Here is a 24,373-nt window from a genome sequence, read left to right on the forward strand (position 1 = left end):
ACTTGCAACGCCTGCCTACTCTATACATGAAAGGAGGCAGAAGCATAGAAATAGTTACAATGGAAAGTAATAATTTTTTTGTCGATGAACACTTTCGTAGTTAGACGCGAGATACAGAGAGAGAGAGAGAGAGGAAGAAGGAAGTGCAGGGAGTTTAACCAGACTGAGTCCGGGTTGCTACCCTACACGTAGGGAGGGGAATGGGGAGTGAAATAGAGGAAACGTGAGTCTATAATGCACTTTCACATGAACTAACTTAGACACATCACCTAACTTAGACACAAGAAACATACTGACCTTTTAAGTAGCACGGAAGTGTCGTTGCCGATGGTGGCGGTGGTGGTGGTAAACTTTATTGAAAGGGGGAAGGGTAATTGCGGGACGTGGCTGAGGGATCGGGCTCGAGTAAGGCCCTGGGCCTGCTTGGCCTTCTCCGCCCAGTCCACAAGTTCAAGCTGTCGGTCGACGTTCCCAGAACTGAGCCAGGCTGTTCAGTCGGTCTCGCTGCTGACGGGGGGATGAAAACGTATCCCAAATAATTACTCCTCTCTAAATTCCCCTGTAGACCACGAAGTGGCACTTCAAGTGACATGCCCGTCACCGTTCGTAACTTTCGCCAGCCGCATTATCTCCCAAGTTGTATGAAGTTCAACTCGGAGCAGAGCACCTCCCACCTGCGCACACGGCTGCGCTGGCAAAGTCCGTTGTCACAACAGCAATCGACTGGAAGCACTTACCCGCCGACGCCATGCACCACTCCAGTCCCGATGATTTCAAGAAATACATCGAAGAAATCATCCATTGTTTCTAAAAGCCCACCCATCAGGTAACACCCAAATACAGGGGCATTTGTTGTAGAATAAAGAAAGAAAGAAAGAAATACACGAAGAGTTAGCTAGTGTAGCTCAGCTCATTGTGTACGGCTACAGCAGTTTCTGTGGACTGGATTGATGCGAACAAATAATTTTAAAATATCGTACTGGGGCGGCCTGAACATTAACTCTTTCGCGATTGTCTTAATCTCGCCTACTCTACGGTGGCACCTCAATTTCATTCACCGCAGCACGCGTGAACAAGCCCACGCTCCCAGTAGCTCGCGCTGTGGCTCACATTGATGAAGCGGACGTTTCGGCTCTCTTGCCATTTGCTCTCCTTCGCGGGTGTCATGGGCAAGCGAATAAGAAGCGGCTGCGAGACTGCGTTGCTGAAATATCCGTCCCGGGTCACCTCGCGCGTATCGCGATCGTGATATGCAAAATAGTGGGAGGACAGCCTGTGGGAAGACGCCTGACGGACGACGCTATAACATAGCCTGCGTAGTCTGCGTAAGCGTGGCGATGCGTCGGGAGAATTTATTCACTTGCTTAGAAATACTAGTGGGTGTCTGGAAAGGAGCTCGGCGAGCGTGCACTGTAGGCTCCAGAGAAATGACGTCAAACGCACAAGACATGACTTTGCATGCGCAGATCCACGGCACGTTGACAGTGAAAAGTACTTCGGGGGTAAATAGGCACGCCAGGAGACGGCGCATCTCTGCGTGTTTGCAAGGCGTTATACAGTTCATGGTGTTAAGAGGAAGCTTTAGCTCGGGCCCAACTCCAACGCGGCCTATTCAAATACATGTAAAAACGCAAAAACGTTTTTCTGAGACAACCCTTGCATCGATTTTAATGAAATGTGTTGCATTTGAGAGAGAAAATTAAGTTCTAGTGACTGTAGGAAGCGCAATTTCGATTTAGGGCTTGAATTTGATAAAAAGGTTTTCAAAAATTCGGAAGTTTGAAAAAATAGAAGCACGAAGTTTACAATCTAATAGCTCAGCATCAATAACATATATCGCGGTTCTGAAAAAGGCATCCAGTAGATCGTTCAAAGCGGACAAATTTCATGTCATTTTACATCTTACGTGAATCTGTTACGTTGTTTACGAGGGTTCTGCAAAAGTTGTAATTACAGATTAATGAATTTTTTGAGATTCATGTGCAAGATGTCAAATTTGTCCGCGTTAAATGTGCTATCAGATGCTATCAGATACGATTCACAGAATTGCGATATTTTTTTCTTGCCGAGTTACGGAGTTGTAAACTTCATAGTTTCGTTTTCTGAAAATTTGCGATTTTTAATAGATTGACGACCTAAACCGAAAATTCGAAACAAGCAGTCACTAGATTTTAAGTCCTTTTTTAAATGCAACAAACCCCGTCAAATTTGAGGCAGTGGTTGCCGCGAAAAACGAATTCTCCTTTTACATGTATTTAGAGATGTTTACAAACATGCGACAGACATTACCTGTGCGAGCTGCGCATTAGAAAGTCACAGTTGTAATATTAGAGAGGCTATTATTTGAGCGGTGACATTAGATAGGCTGTTTTATGACTCATAATATAGCGAGGAAATGGAACTAATGTTGAGACACAAGGCATCACGAATTCTCGAAATTATGGTCTCTTGGCGGAAACGTTCTCTCGTAGATCATGTTCTTATCACCCCAACCTGACCAAGTGCGAAGATACTGTATACTCTTAAAATTTTCACACCCTTATGAGTGCAACAGGGGTGTTTCGGTTTTTTCTCCTTTGTAAACACCCATGAAATTCCCTTTTTCTTCCAGAAAAGCGTGTTCCACAAAGGAACACCCTTGGAACTCCCCAGTCCTATTTTACACCCTAATTTTATGGGTGTAGATTCACAAGGCTATGGTGTGATGAATGTTGGCAGGTTACGCATTTATATTGGCTATACGTGAAACACACGCTACCTGGCTTCTTCTGGGGCATAAACTTTGTACAGCGCCAATTACCAGCTGCATTTCCTTTTAGATATGAATACTGCTCCAATCGTATTAGATATACTAGTACAGTGTGACTTACTGCAGTTCCCGGGCATGTAAAAAAAGAAACATACAGAAAGCCATCAGAAAGCCTTAGTTTCAGCAGGTCTCTGCGAGCTGCATCTGAAATTAAGTACACGAGCGTTTTCCGTTATCGACATGCTACCGCCGCGGCCGAACCCTTGACCTAGAGCTGAGCAGCAGAAGCCCACAGCCGCTACTTCGACGGGTTAAGCGATTTGGACTACTGTAGACCGGATTTTCACGTCCATTAAAGGCATACGCATTACAAACGTTTCGATCTCTGTATCACTTGCGCCACATTACATCTTTTTTTTTTTAAATTCCGGATGTTAATGCCCTGAAACGCCAGCATCCTGTCTTTGGTAGCGACGCAACGGAAACTTAGAGAACGAAGATTTCCTAGAAAGCCAGTCTTCCTATACTCTGAATGGCTCCCAGTGATGTTCCTATTCAGTCGGTGTTGCTCGACCAGTTGCAGACAGCGGATGTGCCATTACAGTTGGTGGGCACAGCACAGTCGTTGCACTAGATGGAGTCAGTGAGACGGGCAACAAGAATAATGTTTTATTTCGACAGATGATTTGCAAGCTGCAGTTCAATGCATGCCGAGTACAACCAGCTCAAAACAAGACTTAAGTAAACCGAAATAAAAGCGATTCAATGCTACATAACTGGACTTAATCCCAGATTTTTCAAACAGGAGCATATTTACAGTGCATTAACATACATTTATGCATTTGTACAGGAATACAAGTCAAATACATACTTCAATTTACATAGCACAGATAATTTCTCAGCTTCACGATACTTCGACGTATGAAAATGTGAAACGGACGACAGTTTTCTTAGATCAATAAACCGAAAATAACAGCACAAGACAAGGCGCAGAAACAGAGTTCTTTGCATACATTAAAGCTGAAATAGCTTCAAGCTGTAAAACTGAAATGGGTAAGCTTTGTAGAGAGCCTTCGCTGGGAGATGTAAAAAAAACGCTCCCGGTATTTTTTTTTTTCAGTAAACAAGAAAGCGCGTAAGTATGCGAACTTTCCCAGTTAGATGGGAAATGTACGGAAGGGACTACAACACATTTCTAGACGACGATCTATATATACCACGTCACATTCTCCAATATCATGACCTCAATGTGCAGCTATTTCGTGCTCGCTGTCGTATTGGGAACTATTGAGTACTGGGTGGGTGTGTCTTTTCTCTGCGTCCACGTAACAGTTGCATTATACAAAAACAACAAGGAAAAGCCTCCAAGATGACACATTAACAAAAATTGTTTTACGTGCGAAAACCACGATCTGTTGGTGCACGCCACAGTGGGAGAGACTGGAAATTTGGACCCCCTGGGGTTCTTTAATGTACACCTAAATCGCAGTACACGGGTGTTTTCGCATTCCGGCCCCATCGAAATGCGGCCGCCCTGCCCGGGATTCGATAGCGCGACCTCGTGCTTAGCAGCCCAACACCATAGCGACTAAGCAACCACGGTGGATGCATATCAAGGAGTCCAAATCTCCACACTGGTCGTATCGTGAACTGATTGCGAGCATCGTGTGGCGCAATTGCAGGACTGTCGTGTAACTGAAGATGGAAAATGAAAAGAATTCCTACGGTAAGGCGACATTGCGCTGTGTGTATGTTCGAGGTTAAAGGGACACTAAAGGCAAATATTAAGTCGAGCTAAAGTGATAGATTAGGGTTCGGGAATATCTAAGGCGTGAATATTATCGCGAACATAGCCTTAATTGAGAAATTGAGGTAAATGCCGGACATGAGAGGCTCAAGTATAGTTGCCCGATGACGAAAGCCCTCCTCAGTTAAATTGTCACCAGTACTCAATCATTCCTTGCAAAAAATGTCCTTTCATTGTATTACAAGACGAAATAAAATCCTGCTTGTCCTGTTCTATTTCACTTTTCAAAAAAATATAAGCTAATTGACATAACGCTGACAACGACGCGGTCGGTCGAAAGACCGTTTTCGCTCCACTCCATGCCGCCCACGCCTTCGCGCTTCATTAGTTATCGCGTAGTGCTGCGCTGGTTTTGCCGGAACGCGATACTCGCACAAACTGCAAGTAGCTTAGAACTCAGCTTCCATGCGATTTCGCGTGATGCCCGAGCGGTCTACGCCACTTGACCAAGCAGCAGCTGCAGCGGCGAATCCGCCGATCTGTCTTGGCTCGGTACCGCCGTCTTTCGGGCGCCGTTTTACTCCCCGACGGCAGGAAAGGGTGGCGATGGCGTATGCAACGTCACCACTCCACGGGCGGGAGACTCGAATTTCGAAACAGGTATTCAGGCCCTTCAGATGCAATTTTCTCGTAAACTAAGTCTTTTCTCGGCACGAAACAAGCGTTGGGAGGTTTATATAATGATGTTTAAACAGTCCACGTCGACTTATCTGCCTTTAGTGTTCCTTTAAGAAAAATTCATTCGAATGAGCACCATCGCGCATGCGTGGTTGCCCGACTTTTTTTTAATCACAGCGGATGAAAGCAGCGAAAAAAAATAGGCAGAGTAATGCGGCACACGTAACCATTTGGCAAGAACAGTGCTCATTTTTGTTATGAAGCAATGCAGAAGTAAGATTATTACAGGTTGAGAACAATGAAAGTAATTCGTAATAAATCAAGTGTGCTTCCTTATATCGAGATTAGGACAATAGCTGTAGCATGTGCAAATTCAAACACTATTCAATGCAAACTCATTGAGATTCACTCGAAGAGCAATGTAGACTAACAGCGTACAGAAAAGAATTACGTGGCGATACTCTGATAAACATAATTCACTTCAACACTAAAATTACAAGTGCAGCGGACATTTTATGAAGATTTCTTTGAGCGTGCTCGTGCACGTCAGTTGTCTAGACGCGTTCACACACGACCTGGCGTAAGGGGAGTACATGTAGCCCCTTCGAAGCAGCTGTGACAATGGCTTACGCGGTGCAATTTCAGGATTAAGTACACAAGTGTGCGTCATCTGAACTACAGTCAGCAGGCAACGACGGCACAGCCGCCTCAAGGGTGCCACGGCACTTCAGTATTCCTACCGATCTTGCAGAGTACGGGATAGTTGTGGACACATAAAATATCAAACTAAGGCGCAGTATACATGGTGAACAAGCGGTGACAGCGGGTAGCACTGTCTGGTAAACAAACGACAGGTAATACACAAGTTGGACCATGTAGATCCATAACAGCATTTGATGAGTCAAGGACAAAAAAAAAAACTAGAAACAGCGAGCCCGGTAACATTTACCACCAATCAGTCTTAAATATGGACGTCATTATCATGAACAAATCAGGAAATTTTTGTTGGCGAGAGTAACCACCCTCCCCTTTCCCATTCATTGACATTGCATCCTTTTGCAGTGTGCAGTGGCATGTTGACCTTTCCGAGTCAATGATGAGTGACGTGGAAGAACCGAGTATGTGTGGAGACCTCGTTTCTGGCACGAGAAAGACGCCAGAACAAATCCGCTGAATACTGAAACGAGCACAGAGGTCAACCCAAGGACCAAAGCCAAAGAAACCAGCGGTTCGACCAATCCAAAAGCGGACGTCCATAGACGACCGTAAACCATCAAACCAGGAACCTTTTAACAGGAATGAACCGGGAAAAGTGAAGCAACTGTGACGCTGGAAATGCTACCACCAAAAACATGAGAAATGCGCCAGGTAGTAGTGGAGCTCATGTCATGCGTCCTCGACCGAAACAAAAATGGAGCACAGAGTAAGTTACACGTGTACGCAGACCAGCAAGCAAGCAAGCAAGTGTGCGCGCGCGCGCGCGCGCACACACACACACACACACACACACACCAACGTGCTACTACAATAGTGCACAATGTCAATGAATGTCCATTACTCTCGCCACCAAAAATTTACAGATCGGCTCATGAAAACGTTGACAGTCCTTATTAAGGACCGAGTGGTGTTCACGTAACGAGACCTTTATGTCTTGCTTCGTATTAACCAGATTCCTAGAATCGGCATCCATTCGCCGAGCAACGTACCACTCTTCCAAAGCAGAAACGCTTGCTACAATGACGTTATTAAATATGCTTGCGGAAGAAGGCAACAGCGAACTGTAGGAGCACATCCGATGGACGGTCGCGGGATGGTGACGACACGAAGTCCTTCAGAGAATGAACACGCCGTCAACACAGTGCAGGACACCGCCAACACAGAGGCTTGCGACGCGTTCACGAGTTCATTAGGAAACTTGTATAGAGCACGCGGCAGGACGATCGGGCTGAAGATGGTTGCTCGGGAGGCAAGGCCAGGAATATTCTTGTAAATGAGCGTGCTGAAATATTTCTCTTGCGCCACAAGCGACAGCAGAAACTGGAAACCTGAAACGAACAAGCCCTGTTTGTTGGTCATTCGTAAAACACGCAGGCGCAGTACAGTCGTGTGTACGCGATACTCACCACAATTAGGTGCAAGGGCGCCAGGCTAAGTCGAGTCTTCCAGCAGGACGCCGTCGGCGAGAGAACGTAGAAGCAATAGCAGTCGCTCATGGAACGGGCGATGCTGGTGCCCGAAGAAATCTCTTTCGGAGCGCAGAACGGAGAGTCGATGTGCAGGAGCGTGCTAGGCACCCACCGGAGTCGAAAACAGGAGTGCAGAACCTGTAAGGACACAGTGCTTATTTGTTAACCACCGGAGGACACAGTCGTAATACGAGTCCCGTGTAAAGGACGTTTACCAGTAGTAGTGCAGGGCGATGAGACAAGTCCAGTCTGCCAGCAGGACGCCACCGGCGAGGGAATGTAGAAGCAGTAGTAGTCGCTCCCGGAACAGGCGATGCTCGTGGCCGAAGTAATTTTTTGGAGCGCAGACCATAGAGTAGTGCAGGGGCACGCTGGGTACGCTTGAGGACCGCTGTTGAAAACAGGAATGCAGAACCTGTAACGACACAGTGCGTATTAACCACTGGAGGACACAGCCGTAATACGAGTCCCGTGTAAACGACATTTACCAGTAGTAGTGCAGGGCGAGGAGGCAAGTTCAGTCTGCCAGCAGGACGCCACTGGCGAGGGAATGTAGAAGCAGTAGTAGTCGCTCCCGGAACAGGTGATGCACGTGGCCGAAGTAATCTTTTGGAGCGCAGACCGTAGAGTCGTGCAAGAGCACGCTGGGTACGCTTGTGGACCGCAGTTGAAAACAGGAGTGCAGAACCTGTAACGACACAATGCTTATTTGTTAACCACTGGAGGACACAGCCGTAATACGAGTCCCGTGTAAACGACATTTACCAGTAGTAGTGCAGGGCGAGGAGGCAAGTTCAGTCTGCCAGCAGGACGCCACTGGCGAGGGAATGTAGAAGGAATAGCAGTTGCTCATGGAACGGGTGATGCTGGTGCCCGAAGTAATCTCTTTCGGAGCGCAGAACGGAGAGTCGATGTGCAGGAGCGTGCTAGGCACCCACCGGAGTCGAAAACAGGAGTGCAGAACCTGTAACGACACAGTGCTTATTTGTTAACCACCGGAGGACACAGTCGTAATACGAGTCCCGTGTAAAGGACATTTACCAGTAGTAGTGCAGGGCGATGAGACAAGTCCAGTCTGCCAGCAGGACGCCACTGGCGAGGGAATGTAGAAGCAGTAGTAGTCGTTCCCGGAGCAGGTGATGCCCGTGGCCGAAGTAACCTTTTGGAGCGCAGACCGTAGAGTCGTGTAAGGGCACGCTGGGTACGGGTGTGGACCGCAGAACCTGTAACGACACAGTGATTATTTGTTAAACACTGGATGACAGTCGTAATACGGGTCCCGCGTAAACAACATTTACCAGTAGTAGTTCCGGGCGAAGAGCCAAGTCCAGTCTGCCAACAGGAAGCCGTCCGCGAGAGAATGTACAAGGAATAGCAGTTGCTCATGGAACGGGTGATGCTGGTGCCCGAAGTAATCTTTTGGAGCGCAGACCGTAGAGTCGTGCTAGGGCACGCTGGGTACGCTTGTGGACCGCAGTTGAAAACGGGAGTGCAGAACCTGTAACGACAATGCTTATTTGTTAACCACTGGAGGAAACAGCCGTAATACGAGTCCCGTGTAAAGGACCCTTACCAGTAGTAGTGGAGGTGAGGAGTAAAGCCCAGTGAAAAGACCAAACGAAGATACAATGGAAGATAGAAAATTTCCGACTGGATTGTGCCTGACCCATGTGGTGTAGAACAGAACTGCGAAACGCGAAACTCTCCATGGTTCTTGACGTCGCAGAAACTGACGAAACTTGCATTTTGAACTTTTTTTAATGGTGGAAAATACTGGCTTAACTCTTCAGAAAGAAACAATGCATAAAGTGGACTATGTAGTCTCAAGGACTTCGGAAGGTTGGAGAGAGCAAGTTAACGTGGAAATCAACTAAGTAGCAATCGGAAGACGATCTCGAAGGCACTAGACAAATTCAGTACCGAGATAAAAATACAACTGTTCAATGCGAGATGTTTCACGCTTGGAATGGCAAAATGAGCGTGCTCGGAAGAATCTGAACAATAGCTACCATATCGAGCCATCAAGAAATTTGAGAATATCGACTAGCAAGAAAATTAAACGTATTTGACATCTCGTGGTTAAGATCAGGACTGTTCTGAATGATTATCTTCAGACAGGAAGAAATTTGAATGCAGATGTACCTACACTGTGAATGAATTTTGGAAGTTGTGCGGAGACGAACACCCTACTGGAGTCCGAACGTGCAAGGCAAAATACAAGATCCCCTACGTAGTGCGTAAGCGACAATGGGAGCGCCGACAGGCCGAACGCCAGCTGCTGTCGGAGAGCGATTTCCCGCCACTCGACAAGCCGCCAGATGCGCGAAAGTCAAGGACCCCATCGGAAAACCGCACTTCCAAATCCAGAAACAGCAGCTGCTGCAAGAGAAGCCTCAGCAGAAAAACGTCACCATCACGGGAGCGAGTGAGCTGGGTCGACGCAACGAAAGGAAACAATATAAGGAGCGCGCAGAAAATCACCGAAGCCACGAAGAAAGAAGATATGAACAAGGTGCGGGAGGCAAATGAGATCCTAAGACAAGAAAACGCGGCGTTGCGAGTGACCATCAACTACCTCACGAGAGAGATCGCCGAGATCAGTCAGTTGCTGCTAAGCAACAACGGGCCTCTGCAGAGACCCACGCCAAGCACAAGCAAGGCCGAGGAAACGACAACGAATATCCAGGAGAAAGCCATAGAGGAACCGGCACAGAAGAAGCGAGCCATCGAGGCCACGCGCACGCAAACAGAAAACGATCGCATCGACAGCCTCGAAGTGAAATTCGAAGCGACATTCACGAAACTGGAACAGCTAATCACGAGAAACATCGCAGCAGTGACAGCATTGAAACAAACAATGGAGACCTACCAAGCTGAGAACACGAACAGATTCGCCTACATCGAAAGGACCCTACAGCCGATGCTAAGCCACCCGACGTTTGCGCCCCTCTTCGCGCAACATCCACCCAACCAGGGAGCCCCGTACACGCCAACGCAATCATGGCCGCCAACGCAACACCAGCAGCAGCAGGTGTAACCGCGTGGCAGTGGAACTGTCGCGGCTTCGGGAGGAAGAAGGCAGTCATCCAACAGCACATCGTACATGCCGCGCGCAATCCAGACGTTATACTACTCCCCGGCTACAGAGTGCACAAGGGACCGCCCGACGGCAGAGGCCTGTGCACCCTGGTCAGGAAGGGACTCACGTTCGTCGAACACGAGCTGCAAATCAATATCAAGATTGAGCACACACTCACCGAAATCATCCCGGGTAAGAAGAGGAAAGGAAGCATATTTCTGCTGAACGTCTACAGCAACCCATCGCAGAGAAAACAGATTCAAGACATTACTGCACAGAGCCAGCACCCCAGCGAGCCGCAACACACTGATCGCGTGCGGAGACTTCAACGCGATGAACCCTGCCTGGGGCTACAACAAGTACAGAGCAAAGGGCCGCGACCTGTACCAAGATGCCACAGAACTCGACTTCACCCTCATCACGGACCCGACACATCCGACGAGAATTTGTAACTCCGTGTCCCGGGACACCACTCCGGACCTCATGTTCGTCAAGAACGCATTCGGGGCGCGATCACCTGGAGAAACACGGGCACCGACCTAGGCAGCGACCACACCATCGTGGAAATCGGCATACAGGAACACAACGACACCAGCATCAAAGCACACAGATGGATAGACTGGGATGCCTTTCGAGACGCCAGAACCCAGAAGAGCGACGGTGACGACGAGATCGAAGACATCGACTCGTGGACGGCGGAAATCATCAAGAGCGTACGCTACGCGACCAAAGAAATTGAAACGGGCGCGGAGATCGACAAAGTAGACAGCCGGCTTGCGCATCTCATCGAAGCCAAACAGTCGATACTCAATCGCTGGAAGAAACAACGGCTTAACCGCAGACTGAGAAAGAAGGTGGCGGAGCTGAACCGAGCGATCGAAGATCACTGCCACGCTCTCTGCACGCAACAGTGGAACGAGATCTGCAACGCGGCAGACGGGCAGATGCACTGCGGGAAGACGTGGAACCTGCTGCGGCACTTGCTCGACGAAACCAAGACCAAGTCGCATCAAAGGGGCAGACTCGCCAGGCTCATACATCGGGCGGTCTCAGCACACGGCGTCGACGAAGTCACCAGGCGCATTAACGACAAATACCTGCCGACTACACCCACCGAACAACACGCGCCGTACAGCGGCCTGCCGAACGCGAAGCTCGATCGTGACATCGACGTCGTGGAGGTACGCGCGGCTCTGCACGAACTCAACAGCCGGTCGGCAGCCGGCCCGGACCTCGTTACGAACAAGGCGCTAAAGAACCTCGATGATGGCTCGATTGAAAACCTCGCAAAATACTTCAACAAGTGCTGGAGAGCGGGCGCGCTGCCAAAGCTGTGGAAGCTGTGGAAGACAGCCAAGACCATCCTGATCCCCAAGCCGGGGAAGCCGCCGGACACGGATAACCTCCGGCCCATCTCGCTCACGTCCTGCGTGGGCAAGGTGCTGGAGCACGTCCTGCTCAACAGGTGGCAAGACTACCTGGAACGAGAAGGGCTGTACCCAGCCACTTTGATCGGCTTCAGACAGCACCTCAGCACGCAGGACGCGATGCTGCAGCTCAAATACCAAATCATCGATGATGGCGGCAGCGCCCGCGACAACAAAGCAATCCTAGGGCTCGACCTGCAGAGCGCCTTCGATAAGGTGAAACACTCGGCGATTCTGTCCCAAGTCTCCAAGCTCAACATGGGCGAAAGATCCTACAACTACATCAAGGACTTCCTCACGGACAGGACCGTCGAGCTACGCGCAGGCGACCTACAGACGCAAGAGATGAAGCTCGGGAGCACCGGCACACCGCAGGGACCGGTCATTTCGCCGATGCTGTTCAACCTGGTAATGATCGGAGTGGCCGAAAAGCTCGGGCACATCGAAGACGTCAGGCACACCATCTACGCGGACGATATCACGCTATGGGGGACCGGTGGCAGCGACGCCCACATCGAGGGCGCGCTGCAAGCCGCCGTCGACGCAATAGAAGACCAGCTGGAAGGCACCGGACTGAGATGTTCGCCGAGCAAATCGGAGCTTCTCATACTCCCACCTACCAAAAATAGCAGAGGCAAGACCAGACAACGCGAAAACGAAAAAATCAGAATCGTTACCAAATCCGGCGACGTAATCCCGAGGTCGGCAAAATTAGTATCCTATGCATGGTCATCGAAAAGCACGGAAGAAACTGCAGAACCATCACCCGTCTCAAGGCAAAAGCAGCCAACGCGATTCGACTCCTCAAACGAGTCACTTCCCGGAGGGCTGGCATGAGAGAGGAGAGCCTAAGTAGGCTCGTCCAATCCTTCGTCATCAGCCATGTCGCGTACGTTGCAGCCTACCACAGATGGCTCCAACACGAACGAAACAAAATCGACGTGCTCATCAGAAGAGCGTACAAGAGGGCGCTGGGCCTGTTCGAGTCCACGAGCACGACCCACTTGTTACAACTCGGGATACACAATACGCTCGAAGAAATAGCCGAAGCGCAACGGACCTCTCAACTGGAGCGGCTGTCCATGACCAAAGCCGGGAGGAAGATACTGGACGGTCTGGGAATCAGACGCTCGAACGAGGTGGAGATGAAGCTCCCCGTACCCGAAGAGGTCTGACGCGAGACCAGAATCGACCCCATAGCGAAGAACATGAAACCCGAGTTCAACAAGGGAAGAAGAGCGGCGAGGGCCAAGGCTCTCATCGACCAGCATGCCAACGACGAACACGCGCGGTACGTGGACGCGGCCGAATACCAACGGAACGCCTTCGCAGCGGTCGTCATAGAGGCGTCAACCGGCGCCACGGGGACGGCAGCGAGCGTTAGAAGCGCCGGAGCGGAACAAGCGGAGGAGGTAGCCATCGCCCTGGCCATCGCCGACGCAGACTGCCACACGGTGCTGAGTGACTCAAGACAGGCGGTGCGAAACTTCGCCAAAGGCCAAATCTGCAGGGGGGCTGAGCGCGTACTGCGAGCAGTCAAACTAGAAGAACGTTAAGTACGACTCAAGTGGTTCGCGGCGCACGCGGGCGACGCGTCGGAACGCAATGAGAACCATAATGAGACTGCACGCGCAGCGGCGCGACCGCAAACCAACCGCGCCCCGGCGACAGACCGTCCGACATGGTTCGGAACCAAGGACCGCATGACGGATTACAATGAAATCACGAAGGCCTACCGCCTGGCCCGAGACAGTCGAGCGGAGGCGGTAGTACTGAGACAGCTCCAGACCGGATCGCTACCAAGCACGAGACTGATGAATCGCATGTACCCCGAGACATATCGGACAGATAGGTGCAGAGTCTGCCGGAGGGAGACCGCAGATTACACGCACATCTTGTGGGACTGCGTTTAATTTCCAGAGGAAGCAAAATCAAGAACGCTCCCACCGCGGCTCGAGGCAGCTGCGAAGAGCTACGACCGAGACGATCAGCTCTGGGCCGTCCAGCAGGTCCTCGAGGCGCTCGAAAGGCACGGACCCAGCGAGCCGGCAACGGCGAGCGGAGACCCGCGCCGAGTAACGGCGACTTCGAGGATGACGTAGGCCCTCGTCGGGGCGCGCGAGCGCCCAACTGCAGGCATAAATATAGTTAGCTCCAATCCAATCCAATTGCAATGACAGCAAACGTAGTTAAGTTTGCGTTACTGAAGTTACGCTTGGAACATCATAAACCAGGCAAAAGGCGTGTACGCAAAAGCAAAAAAAAATAAAAAAAATCGTCGAGCTGCAATGAATCTTTGGAAAGGGACATCAAACAGTGAAGAAATTAGAATTGAAATGCGCATCAAGGTGCCGTTCTTACGTGATCAAGCCAGACCAGTATCCTAGGAATGAACTGGGACACGGCGGACGGTATTCTGCTATCATATCGATATGAAGACTCGAGTGAAATGCTCACGAAGCCAGGGCAAAAATATTCGGTCGGCTGGAATTTAACGTCCTGCATTGCAACAGCCAATATCGGTATTCAATGACTGGAAAAAACCGAAATCTTGGGACAACCCTCTCCCAGACAAAGATAAATGATCTATGGAAAAATATACCGAGGAAGATAAAGGACTCAAGAGCGCATCGAAAACAAGTAACGGAACCTAAGCACTGACACTTCTCGGATGCAAGCCCGGCGGTGTATTCCAGTGCAGCATTCATGGTAATGTTATATCAGAGCGGAGACACTGCTGGTCCTGGCAAAGAACAGAGTTGCTCTAATGAACACCGTCGTCAGTCTCGCAAATTAGAACTTGCGAGCAACAGTAAAGTATCAGACCACTTGTAGAATCGTGCTGCATTGTAGAAAGTGCACGAAGCACCCGTTGAACACAGACTAACGAAAAAAAAAATTGCTTAGTAGGAGAACAATGGGGATCCGTCAATAGAAGTGAAAAGTTTAGCAGATATGACCAGGAATCACTGTAGAAAAGATGTCGTAGTGAACAATTTAGTGGAAGGGATCCCAGTTGCTACAGACCAAATAGCTGTTACAAGATGCCAGATAAAAATGAAAGGAAAGGAGATGATTCTCGTGTCAGATATACGTCGAAAATGATCTCAAGAAGAGGCATTGAAGTTGACAAGTTCGGCAGTTACTTGAATATTTGGAGAGCAACAACGTGAATGTTTCGTTCCGTGAATAATATTGGAGGACAAGTTCTACGGTCCACGAACAGCAAAAGAAATAAATACCGCCGACATCTGCCTCATTTGGCTAGAACAAAGTGCGTATATTGAAAAATCGCAGAAATTCAGCAAGCAAGCGAATGTGCAGACAGTAGGTGAATACCAGATATATTACGATAAAGACCCAATGAGACTTCAAAGACGCTTTCGGTAGGGCCCGTATCAAGACGAGCAGCACCCGATCACATGTAAATGGAATAAGTCCGTTGACTATTAGTGCGACACGTATATGGACAAACTTCACGGTGGAGTACGCGGTACACTGGCGCGTATACGCGTAAGAAAGAATACGACAGTGCTTTGTGTGGCGAAGATACGATTCCAGATCCTTGTAAGAAGTACCTCCTCTTGAGGATAGAGTAACGAAGACCAAATTGTCTGAAATAGCTTGTCTACGTTTCAACGGTGCGCTGGGAGCAACTACAAAAAAAGTAAGGAGACAAAGCCAAAGTTTTTGTAGCAACTTTCACAAGTGCCGTGGCAAGAGGTGTACACTGCGGAACTGTTGGAGGCGCTTCACATCGGTTTTCTACACTATTTTCGGCGTTTCTCAGCTCGAACATAAACGTGCACAGCAATAATGCAAGACTTTCAGGAGAACGAATAAGGGATTGAATGCGGTCACAGGAACATTAAGTCAATAAACAAGTGAACAATTAATGACCTATCACCAAGTGGAAATTTCCTCCCCAAAACATTGTGTGGGGGCGGTTTCTGTGAAAGGCTTATTCGTAGTTTTCAAGTCTACCGCGGAAAGCGATCGGTGGATGTGTACTGCATAATGGAGAACTATACACCCGAGTATACGAAGTAGGTTGTATCATTAGAAAACAATCGTTCACACAAGTTCACGATGGACCTGGAGAACCTATTCTGCGAACCCAGTTTTCCTCCCAGTTTCTGCGGAGAAAACTGGGGGGGAGGGGATATTGAAGAATAGGACGGCAACCTTCGACAAAAGTGAAGACTACGTAGAGTTACCAAAGCACTGAAAAATGTGGCACTCCGAGTAGACGAAATAAATTACGGTTTAGGAAATGAAATCAGCTAAGAAATGTAACCAGGAACGGAAAAAATTCAACGTCGTCTTGCCGGGAGAGCGACATACAAAAGCCTTTTGGAAATTCTGTGGCGAAGTTTTCCGAAGCATAAACCTAACCTCGAAGGTCTGCATAATAAATACATTCGACAGCAAATTTTATCGGAAGCCCATAAAGTGTGTACTTGCGGGACCGGCAAGGTGTAGTAACAGGATTAAGAAAAGGAGCAATGAGAGAACACTAACCATAGCCGTCAGTGGAAAACATTCAAAAGCAGAGGTTCGGAACCTTAAATGCCACAGGGCTTATCCGCCACACGAGGAAACAACCGTAGTACCATTGGAGTGTATAGATGGTACTTGTCAGAAGTAGTGCAGGGAGTTTAACGAATCTGCGTCTCCCAGCTGAAAGCCACCAGCGAGAAAAATGCAGGCGTAACACAGCCGGATACTAGATGTGCAGAACCGCCCGCTGGATATGCTTGAATAGCCGCAATGGAAAGCAGGCGGTAGGAACGAATAAAGGAAAAAGTGGAGAAGGAAGGCAAAGAGGTTAACCAGTTTAGCTTAACCGGTTTGCTACCCTACACATGAGAGCGGGATGGGGGGGGGGATGAAAGATGGGGAGAAGAGACAGGGAGCCCATAACACGGCACACACATCGTTAGTTACAGTCTGTCACTCTTGCGCGGTACGTGACATCACTGTCACAGCCGCTTGTCCAAGCCCGTCTCCTTCATAAACCTAAGTAATCCCTTCGTCGCCTTCAGCTGCGATGTCTGTCGGCGATATGTGAAAACAGTTGCAACTGACCATGGTCTATTGTAAAGGTGCGCTAGAACGGACGCCAGGGACTGTCTCTCAACATTATATTCAGGACAGTCACACAGAATGTGTTCCAGCGTCTCCTCGCAAAGACAGGCATAGCAGAGTGTTGTCGGCCATTCCAATGCGAAATGAGTAAGATTTCGTGAAGGCCGCCCCTAGCCATAAGCGATAAAGCAGAGTGGCCTCTCTTCGGCGGAGTCCAGTTGGAATACAGACATGCATCAAGGAGGGCAGGTCGTGTTGACGATTGCTGCGGTTGGTCTGGCTGCTTTGTGTGCAGCACAGAGAGCGTGATCTCCCGTGCAAGCACTCGAAGTATTCTGGCTGCGTCGGACCGTGAAAGTTGTATGGCCTCTTCCTGTGTGTCTTCAAGAGCTGTCCGAGCGGCTTTATCGGCGTCATCATTACCTATGACGCCGCAGTGACTTGGCAGCCACTGAAACGTCACCTGATGTCCTTTCTCATGTGACGTATGGAGTAGGCGTCTAATATCGAGCACGAGCTTTTCGAATGGCCCGCTACGCAGAGCTGATAGCACAGATTGTTGGGCTGCCTTTGAGTCACTGAAAATTGACCATTGTCAAGATGGTTCCCGATTGACGAAACAAAGTGCAGCGTGAAGAGCAGCTAGTTCCGCCGTTGTTGATGTCGTTGGGTGGTCAGTCCTAAAGGTGATGGTAATACCTCTTGCTGGGACGACCACAGCACCGGACGAACATTGGATGTTTGTGGAACCATCAGTATAAAAATATGCGCTGTCTGCGTACCTCTCGTGCAGAAGAAGCAGAGACAGTTGTGTCAGCACAGGCGACGACAGCTCACTTTTTTCCGATTCCTGGTACGCTGAGATGGACTGTGGGGCTGACAAGACACCAAGGGGTATCGATGGTTTAGATGAAGCGGTGAAGCCCTAGGGAAGTTTGTCGTTGTACTTGACGATAGTTTTAGAGAATGATTGGTGCCTGTCTGAAGGTAGTGTTGCAAGGTGGCGATAGGGGGCACGTGCAAAATGTGTGATGTGCGTTCTCAGGGCTTCCACCGTGATTCAAGTTTGCATTGGATGGTCCCGAGCAATCGCAGTAGTAGCCTCTGTTGACGTGCATCTGGACAAACCAAGGCAAACTCTGAGTGCTTGAGCTTGTGCTGCCTGCAGAACACGAATATGTCTTGCAGGTGTTGTTCACTACAGGTATAGACTATCTTAAAAAACCGAGAAACAGAGCTCTGTAGAGTCATCATTGCGTCAACTGACATCCCCCACGTATTTCCTGTCTAGTAGTTAAACAACTGGGAGGTTGCTGTCAGGCGCCGTTTCATGTAGGCCACGTGCGGGCTCCAACAGAGGTATGGGTCGATAATTATGCAAAGAAATCTGTGGGCTCTGACATAGGAAATGGTCCGCCCATTGATTGAGATAACATAAGGCGTCATTGGTTTGCGAGTAAACGCCACTAGGGCGCATTTTTCTGGTGATATGCTGAGACCTTGTTCACACAAGTAGCTCGCTGTCAAAGTAGCCGCTCTTTGAAGCCGTGCACGTATCTGAGGACGTGTGACTGCCGAAGTCCAGACAGATGTCTGCGTATATTGAAATTTTGGTGGTAGTTGGCAAGTATTCAGCAAGCCCAATAAGAGCGAGGTTGAATAGCGTCGGGCTGAGAGCACCGCCTTGAGGAACGCCCCTGCTGGTATAGCGTCGCGCCGTTGGGCCATCGTCAGTTAACACTAAAGATCTTGCAGATAAGTAACTTGCAATCCCCAAAATACTCGACCACCTAGGCCAGCCGTCACAAGAGCGTCGAGAACGGCCTCATGTAATACGCTATCGTATGCCCCTTTCACATCTAAGAATAAAGCTGCAGATAAACGTTTTCGGGACCTTTCGTGCTGGACATATGAAACGAGATTAACTACATTGTCGATGGAAGAGGGGTCACGTCGGAAACCAGCCATGGAATTCGGATAAATCGTGTAGTGTTCAAGGTACCATTCCAGGCGGTCAAGGGTCATCCGTTCCATTATCTTTCCTACCCAGCTGGCCAACGCTATTGGGCGGTAAGAGGTGAGCTCCAGCGGGGATATGCCCTGCTTCAAGATTGGCACCAGGCGGCTGACTTTCCATTCGTCAGGAACATTTCCCTCCAGCCATGAGGTGTTGTAGAGACTCAACAATGCTATCCGTGAGGATTCTGCGATATAGCACAAGGCTCGATCGGTATGATATACCATCTGGACCCGGAGATGATGAGCGCCTGCAGAGAGCTAGTGCCGCCTCGAGCTCCTCCATTGTGAAAGGAAGGTCCATGCGGCAATCACGGGAATGGGGGACGTCATATCGGGCTGGAGAATCTGGACGTGTCGCTTGGTCTGCCATCCGCGCACAAAAGTCTTGTGCGACATCGATGTCTTGCCGTTCTTGGAAAAGCGCGATCGCCTTGAAAGGAAAACGCCGTTCCGGAAGGCAACGCAGACCTTGCACCGTTTTCCAAATGTGAGAGTGGCTTGCGGGGGTCGAGTGTCTGGCAAAACGTTGCCCAACGTTCCAACGCTAATCTATCCATTCGACGCTGAATTTCTTTTTGAATCCTCCTGGGGGCCCTAAGGTCATGGATTGATTTTGTACGTCGAGATCGACGTTCTGCCCGGCGACGAAGTGCTCGAAGTCGCTATAATTCTATGTCGAAGTCGTTTCGCGTGTAAGAGATCGTCAGCACGCGAGTGGCGTTTTGCATCGTATTTTTAATTGTTTGCTCTAACCCAGAGGTTAGGCCCTCGCGGCAGGCATCTTCCATATCAGATTTGAAGTCGGCCCATTGAATCGTCCGAATGGTATTCCGTGGGCCAGATCTAGACGACACGCCTATGATGTTCAGATAGGTGGGAATGTGATGACACCCATGTGTCTCGATGTCTGGAAACCACTTCACACATCTGGCGAGGGAGTTGGAGACGAAAGCAAGGTCGAGGCAGCTGCCGTATTTCACGCCTCGATGAAAGGCGAGGCTACCATCGTTCAAGAGAGTAAGGCCATAGCTGTAAGCGATGCTTGCTAATCTTCGTCTTTTTGTATTTGTCTGTACTTCCCCATGCTAAATGGTGTGCATTGAAATCTATGATGACCCATGGGGCGGGACAAACACTCAAGATATCCGCTGATCTTTTAGTATCGAAATTGCTGGAAGGCGATATATACACGCCTGTGTGAGTAAACAAGAGTGTTCTTTTTAACTGTGATGCATATATATTGATTGTCGTCGTGAGGCGCAATTGGTTGCAAAACAGAGTTCACGACGAAAAAAACGATGATTTTGCTGCATGCACCATTTGTTGATGACATGATACATTCGTATCCTGACAGTCTGATTGGTTTCGACAAGTTGGGCTCACAAATGATGAGTAGAAACACATTGGTGTACACATACTGACGGAAATCTGAAATTCGTGATTTTAGCCCTCTGGCGTTCCACTGGATGACGGACGCTGCCTTGACTTTTCGGAAGGATGGGGTATCGGTAGCCACCTTTCTAGTTGAGGGATTCAAGCACTGGGCTTAAGGCGTCCAGCACTTTAATTGCGCTTCGAGCAGACGGTGTCCCCATGTCCACTAACATCGTTCGGATGGGCTCCATGAGGGAGCGTAGCACCGAGATGACTTGACGATCTGTCTTAGGTGAATCATCAATGGCCGGAGAAGGCTCTGGTGGGGCCGCGACCTTCTGAGGTTCCTTAGCAAGGGAGCGGCTCGGTAGCGTGGGCCATTCCTCTAAAGAAAGAGTTATCTGATTCCCTCGTGGAAGTGTTGGGCCCTTTCGCGGCGCGACAATGTGGTACCGTAGTGGTGCGGGTACTATCGCTTCGCGCATGCGCCTTCTTTGAAGACGTACGATGGTGTCGACGTCGACGCCGGACTACTTCGGCTGCCTCCCTGTGGGCCGTATTGTCTCTGCCCATTTGCTTCAGAACCGCGCGCTCCCTCTTGATGCGGGGACAGTCTTTCGACGAGGCTGCGTGAGGGCTGCTACAGTTGGCGCACTTCAGAAGCAGACGGTAGGAACCTGAAATCAGGCAGGGCTTGTTAAACACTCGAAAGCACAGCCATACTACGATTCTAGTGTTCATGGTACTTGGCAGGAGTAGTGCTGGGCGAGGAACGAAGTCCAGTCCACCAGCAACACTTCCCCGCCGAGGGAATGCAAAAGCGTTAAGACGGTCGGTGACGGCACGAGTGGTGATCAAGGTCATCATCTGCGACGCAAGGAGGAAAGTAAACAACCGGAAAAGAACAGCTGGAACCGCAAAGAAATGGACCACTCACCGTAGCTGCTGCACGGCCGGGCTCGGCTCCAGACCGTAGGCGACGTAAGGTCGCCGCAATAGCTAAAAGCTGGCGAGGCAATTTCGGAATGGCGTTTGCTTCCGTGATTCCACATTTCGCTCGATAGCACTGACGCGCCCGGGCTACCTTGTCACGAAATAGTGGGGTCGGGTCGCAAGGCCATTCGGAAGGGTCCATGTCCCTGACTCCTCGTAGAGGACGGCTATCAGCTGTAGCCTGCGCAGTGTGAGCTAAGCCTTCTGTCAGCTAAAACCTGAAGCTATACGCCGCCACCCCGCAACACGTGGCCCGTCCTCTTCGATTCCGGCATGGAGAAGACCCATGTGGCCGCAAGCCATGCCCACGAAACCTCGGGCTTACAGCTAAGCAACCCTAGTGACCGCTAGCTAGGGCAACTGAACAGTTAACTTCCCTAAGGCGTGCGCCACCCTCGCCAGCTAGACCATCTAGAATATGCACAAAGACCACCTGATGAGCGTTCAGGACGCTTGATGCGAAGCTCGCCGTGACGAGGGGTTGCTGCGCAGGTCCCGGGGTTAGTGGCCACACTCGGACTTGGATGTCCAGTTGCCGGCCGATGTGCAAACGGCCACAGCCGTGGAAGGTTGGTTGCTCAAAAGCATCTGATCTGGAACGTAGGCAAGAAAATACTTGCAATTGTGAGCAGATACCAGTGCTGCCAAATTGTGACGTGTAATATTGTCACGTCTGTGGGCGAACATTTTCCATACGCCAGGACCAAATTCATTCAGGAAAGCATCTATACGCTGTGAGGAAGTCTCTTGCTGATAATCTGCGGCCAAATTCCCTGCAGCTGACTTAACTAAAACCCGTTGGACAAGGAAACGCTGAACAAGCACGATGAAGTCCAAGATATGTGCGTCTGAGTGGCCGGCACTTGAAAAAAAAAAAAAGGAAGTTTCGAAACCAGGTACAGCGCCTTGATAAAACGCCTTTTACACCTCAGACATCGAGCTCTAGTGTCAGCGATGCACACGTTCAAGCAATATACAATATCAATCACGAAAGCCATCTGTAAATAACAAGCTACACTTCCCGCTCGTCATCGGCATGTTTCAAGCATCATACTCGGCTCAGAAAATAAAATTGCACGATGTTCAGTTTGGCCACGTTCTTTCTCAACACATGATGACCCAAAACGTATGAAACTGGTGGTCATCACACCGTAGTGGAGCAATTCAGCGCCCTAACGAAAGGTCCAACCAGCTTTGCTGAAACTGCTATCAAAACTTAGTCTTACTCGCACTGGAGACGCAAAAAGTGGCCGAGCTCGCTTACGTTAGCCTTTCGTAATGTGTGTCACTGCAACGTCAAGTCAGCTGCAGAAAGCGTAACCGAAGCTGGCCACCCGTAAGACGACATTCAGAAACCTCGCAGAATAGCGTCCGTGTAATAATTCAGGCATGTCGCATGGATTTATGTTGTCTGCTAATATAAACAACTGCTATTGCCCATATTTGTACACCATTATTTGAGGCTTGTAGCGCAGCTCAGAAAGAGCAAAAAGGAAGGTGGAAGGGGTAATGAAAGGGAACGGAGAACAGAGTGAACGTTCCCTTTCATTACTCCTTCCACCTTCCTTTTTGCTGTTTCTGAGCTGCGCTACAAGCGTAAAAACGTCATGACACACCAACTCGCCCAAACTGCCACGCTTTTGTATACTGCAGCACATTAAAGCGAAAAAGCACACCACGTCAAAAAAATTTAACACGTTTTTCACTGCCAGAATAATATTTCCCCCGAGATCTCGGACACACTGTCCACAATATGTAAAATTTCCCACCTTTGGCAAAACTGCCTCGGACGTTCTCCTCGCTCACCGCCATCCAAAACGGTCATCTGCAAAACGAGAACAGCAGCGGGCTCATTGTTGACCCCTCGAGGACAGAGCCGAAGTAGGAGACGTCAGTACGCGATACTCACCAGCAGTGGCGGGCGAGGAGCAAGGTTCCGACTGCCAGCAGGACGCCATGGGTGAGGGAAGGTAATTTAACAAAACACCGTCGGCTAGATTACGAGTGGCGCTCTAGGTCACCTCCCGAAGGGGACGTTGGGAGGATGGCAAACGGGGAGCAGCCTACTGGATAACTTATGGGCTTCAATCAAACGCAGACGTCGGGATCCTGAAAAGACAAGATTTCGTACTGAGCATTTCCACTAAAACATCCCAAAGCGTTTTGCACAGAAAAGATTTCTCGGTTTCTTGAAAAAGCATGAAAATGGTCTCGCGACACCATGCAGTGGAGTTTTGAACGGGAGAAGTTAACTTAGCTACCAATAATTGCAAACAAAGGAAGCAATAAAATGTGGAACGGTAGTTGAATGCAGCATGAATATTTCTAAATTAAAGATGGGCGTTTGATGAAGTCAAATACTAAGCACTCTACAGGGAGATTTCTTACAGAATTAGTGGGTGGGGCCTTAACGTAATTAGAAGCTATCTCCGAAATTGTCGCAATGTGTTTCACAGGTGCATCTATCTCCAAGCTAATGTCTGTGAATAAAGGTTTATCACAAGAGCATTTTAGGGCAGCTTTTATTTTTGCTTTATAGGTAAATAAATAACGCTACCATTCCACCAATAGAAAAAAAAGTTTTGTACGCGGATGACATGAATTGTTTGATACATCATAAAATCAAACAGGTGGTTAAAGGAGTTGTCAAAGTTGCCAGATGTGAACGAGCTTCAACTGAATTTAAGCACATAAAGCAAAGCAACGTGAGCATTTATTTTTAAGGTTTCGAAGCACGGGAGTAAACCCTTTATGTCTAGCGGCATTGATCATATAGAGCGGACAAGCAGCATACTATTATTGAATGCTTTTCATGACTACGTTGGAATGACCACGTTGGCAATTTAAACATGAAGCGATCTGGTAGAATAGGTGCTTTAGGAAGGACGAGACCAAATGCCACTTAGATGCAGGTCAAGCCCATCTTCGATACGATCACAGATGCAGTATGTATCCTCATGTGGGGCACAACTTCTAGCACTAAAATTAAAAGGCGAACGACGAAATAAAGCATTTCCTTTCGCTTCAAAGCTG

General features: G+C 49.2%; 1 protein-coding gene across 2 annotated transcripts; it reads right to left on the bottom strand.

The window, feature by feature from the left end:
* Positions 1-3,403: 3,403 nt before the first annotated feature.
* On the bottom strand, positions 3,404-22,451 carry LOC126548596 (uncharacterized). Of its 2 annotated transcripts, none has more exons than XM_055063315.2 (8): positions 21,094-22,451; positions 8,659-8,858; positions 8,402-8,583; positions 8,126-8,324; positions 7,849-8,048; positions 7,576-7,775; positions 7,298-7,498; positions 3,404-7,219 (listed from the first exon to the last, which is right to left on the bottom strand). In XM_055063315.2, the coding sequence occupies exons 2-7, from the start codon at positions 8,744-8,746 to the stop codon at positions 7,384-7,386; spliced, it is 984 nt and encodes a 327-aa protein (XP_054919290.1). In that variant the 5' UTR covers positions 8,747-8,858; positions 21,094-22,451; the 3' UTR covers positions 3,404-7,219; positions 7,298-7,383. The 2 variants fall into 2 exon arrangements, with proteins under 2 accessions (XP_054919290.1, XP_050052811.1); XM_050196854.3 differs by lacking the exon at positions 21,094-22,451 and adding an exon at positions 8,934-9,970.
* Positions 22,452-24,373: the final 1,922 nt, after the last annotated feature.

The sequence above is a fragment of the Dermacentor andersoni genome, chromosome 1 (assembly GCF_023375885.2).
Source record: "Dermacentor andersoni chromosome 1, qqDerAnde1_hic_scaffold, whole genome shotgun sequence".
Lineage (NCBI taxonomy): Eukaryota > Metazoa > Arthropoda > Arachnida > Ixodida > Ixodidae > Dermacentor > Dermacentor andersoni.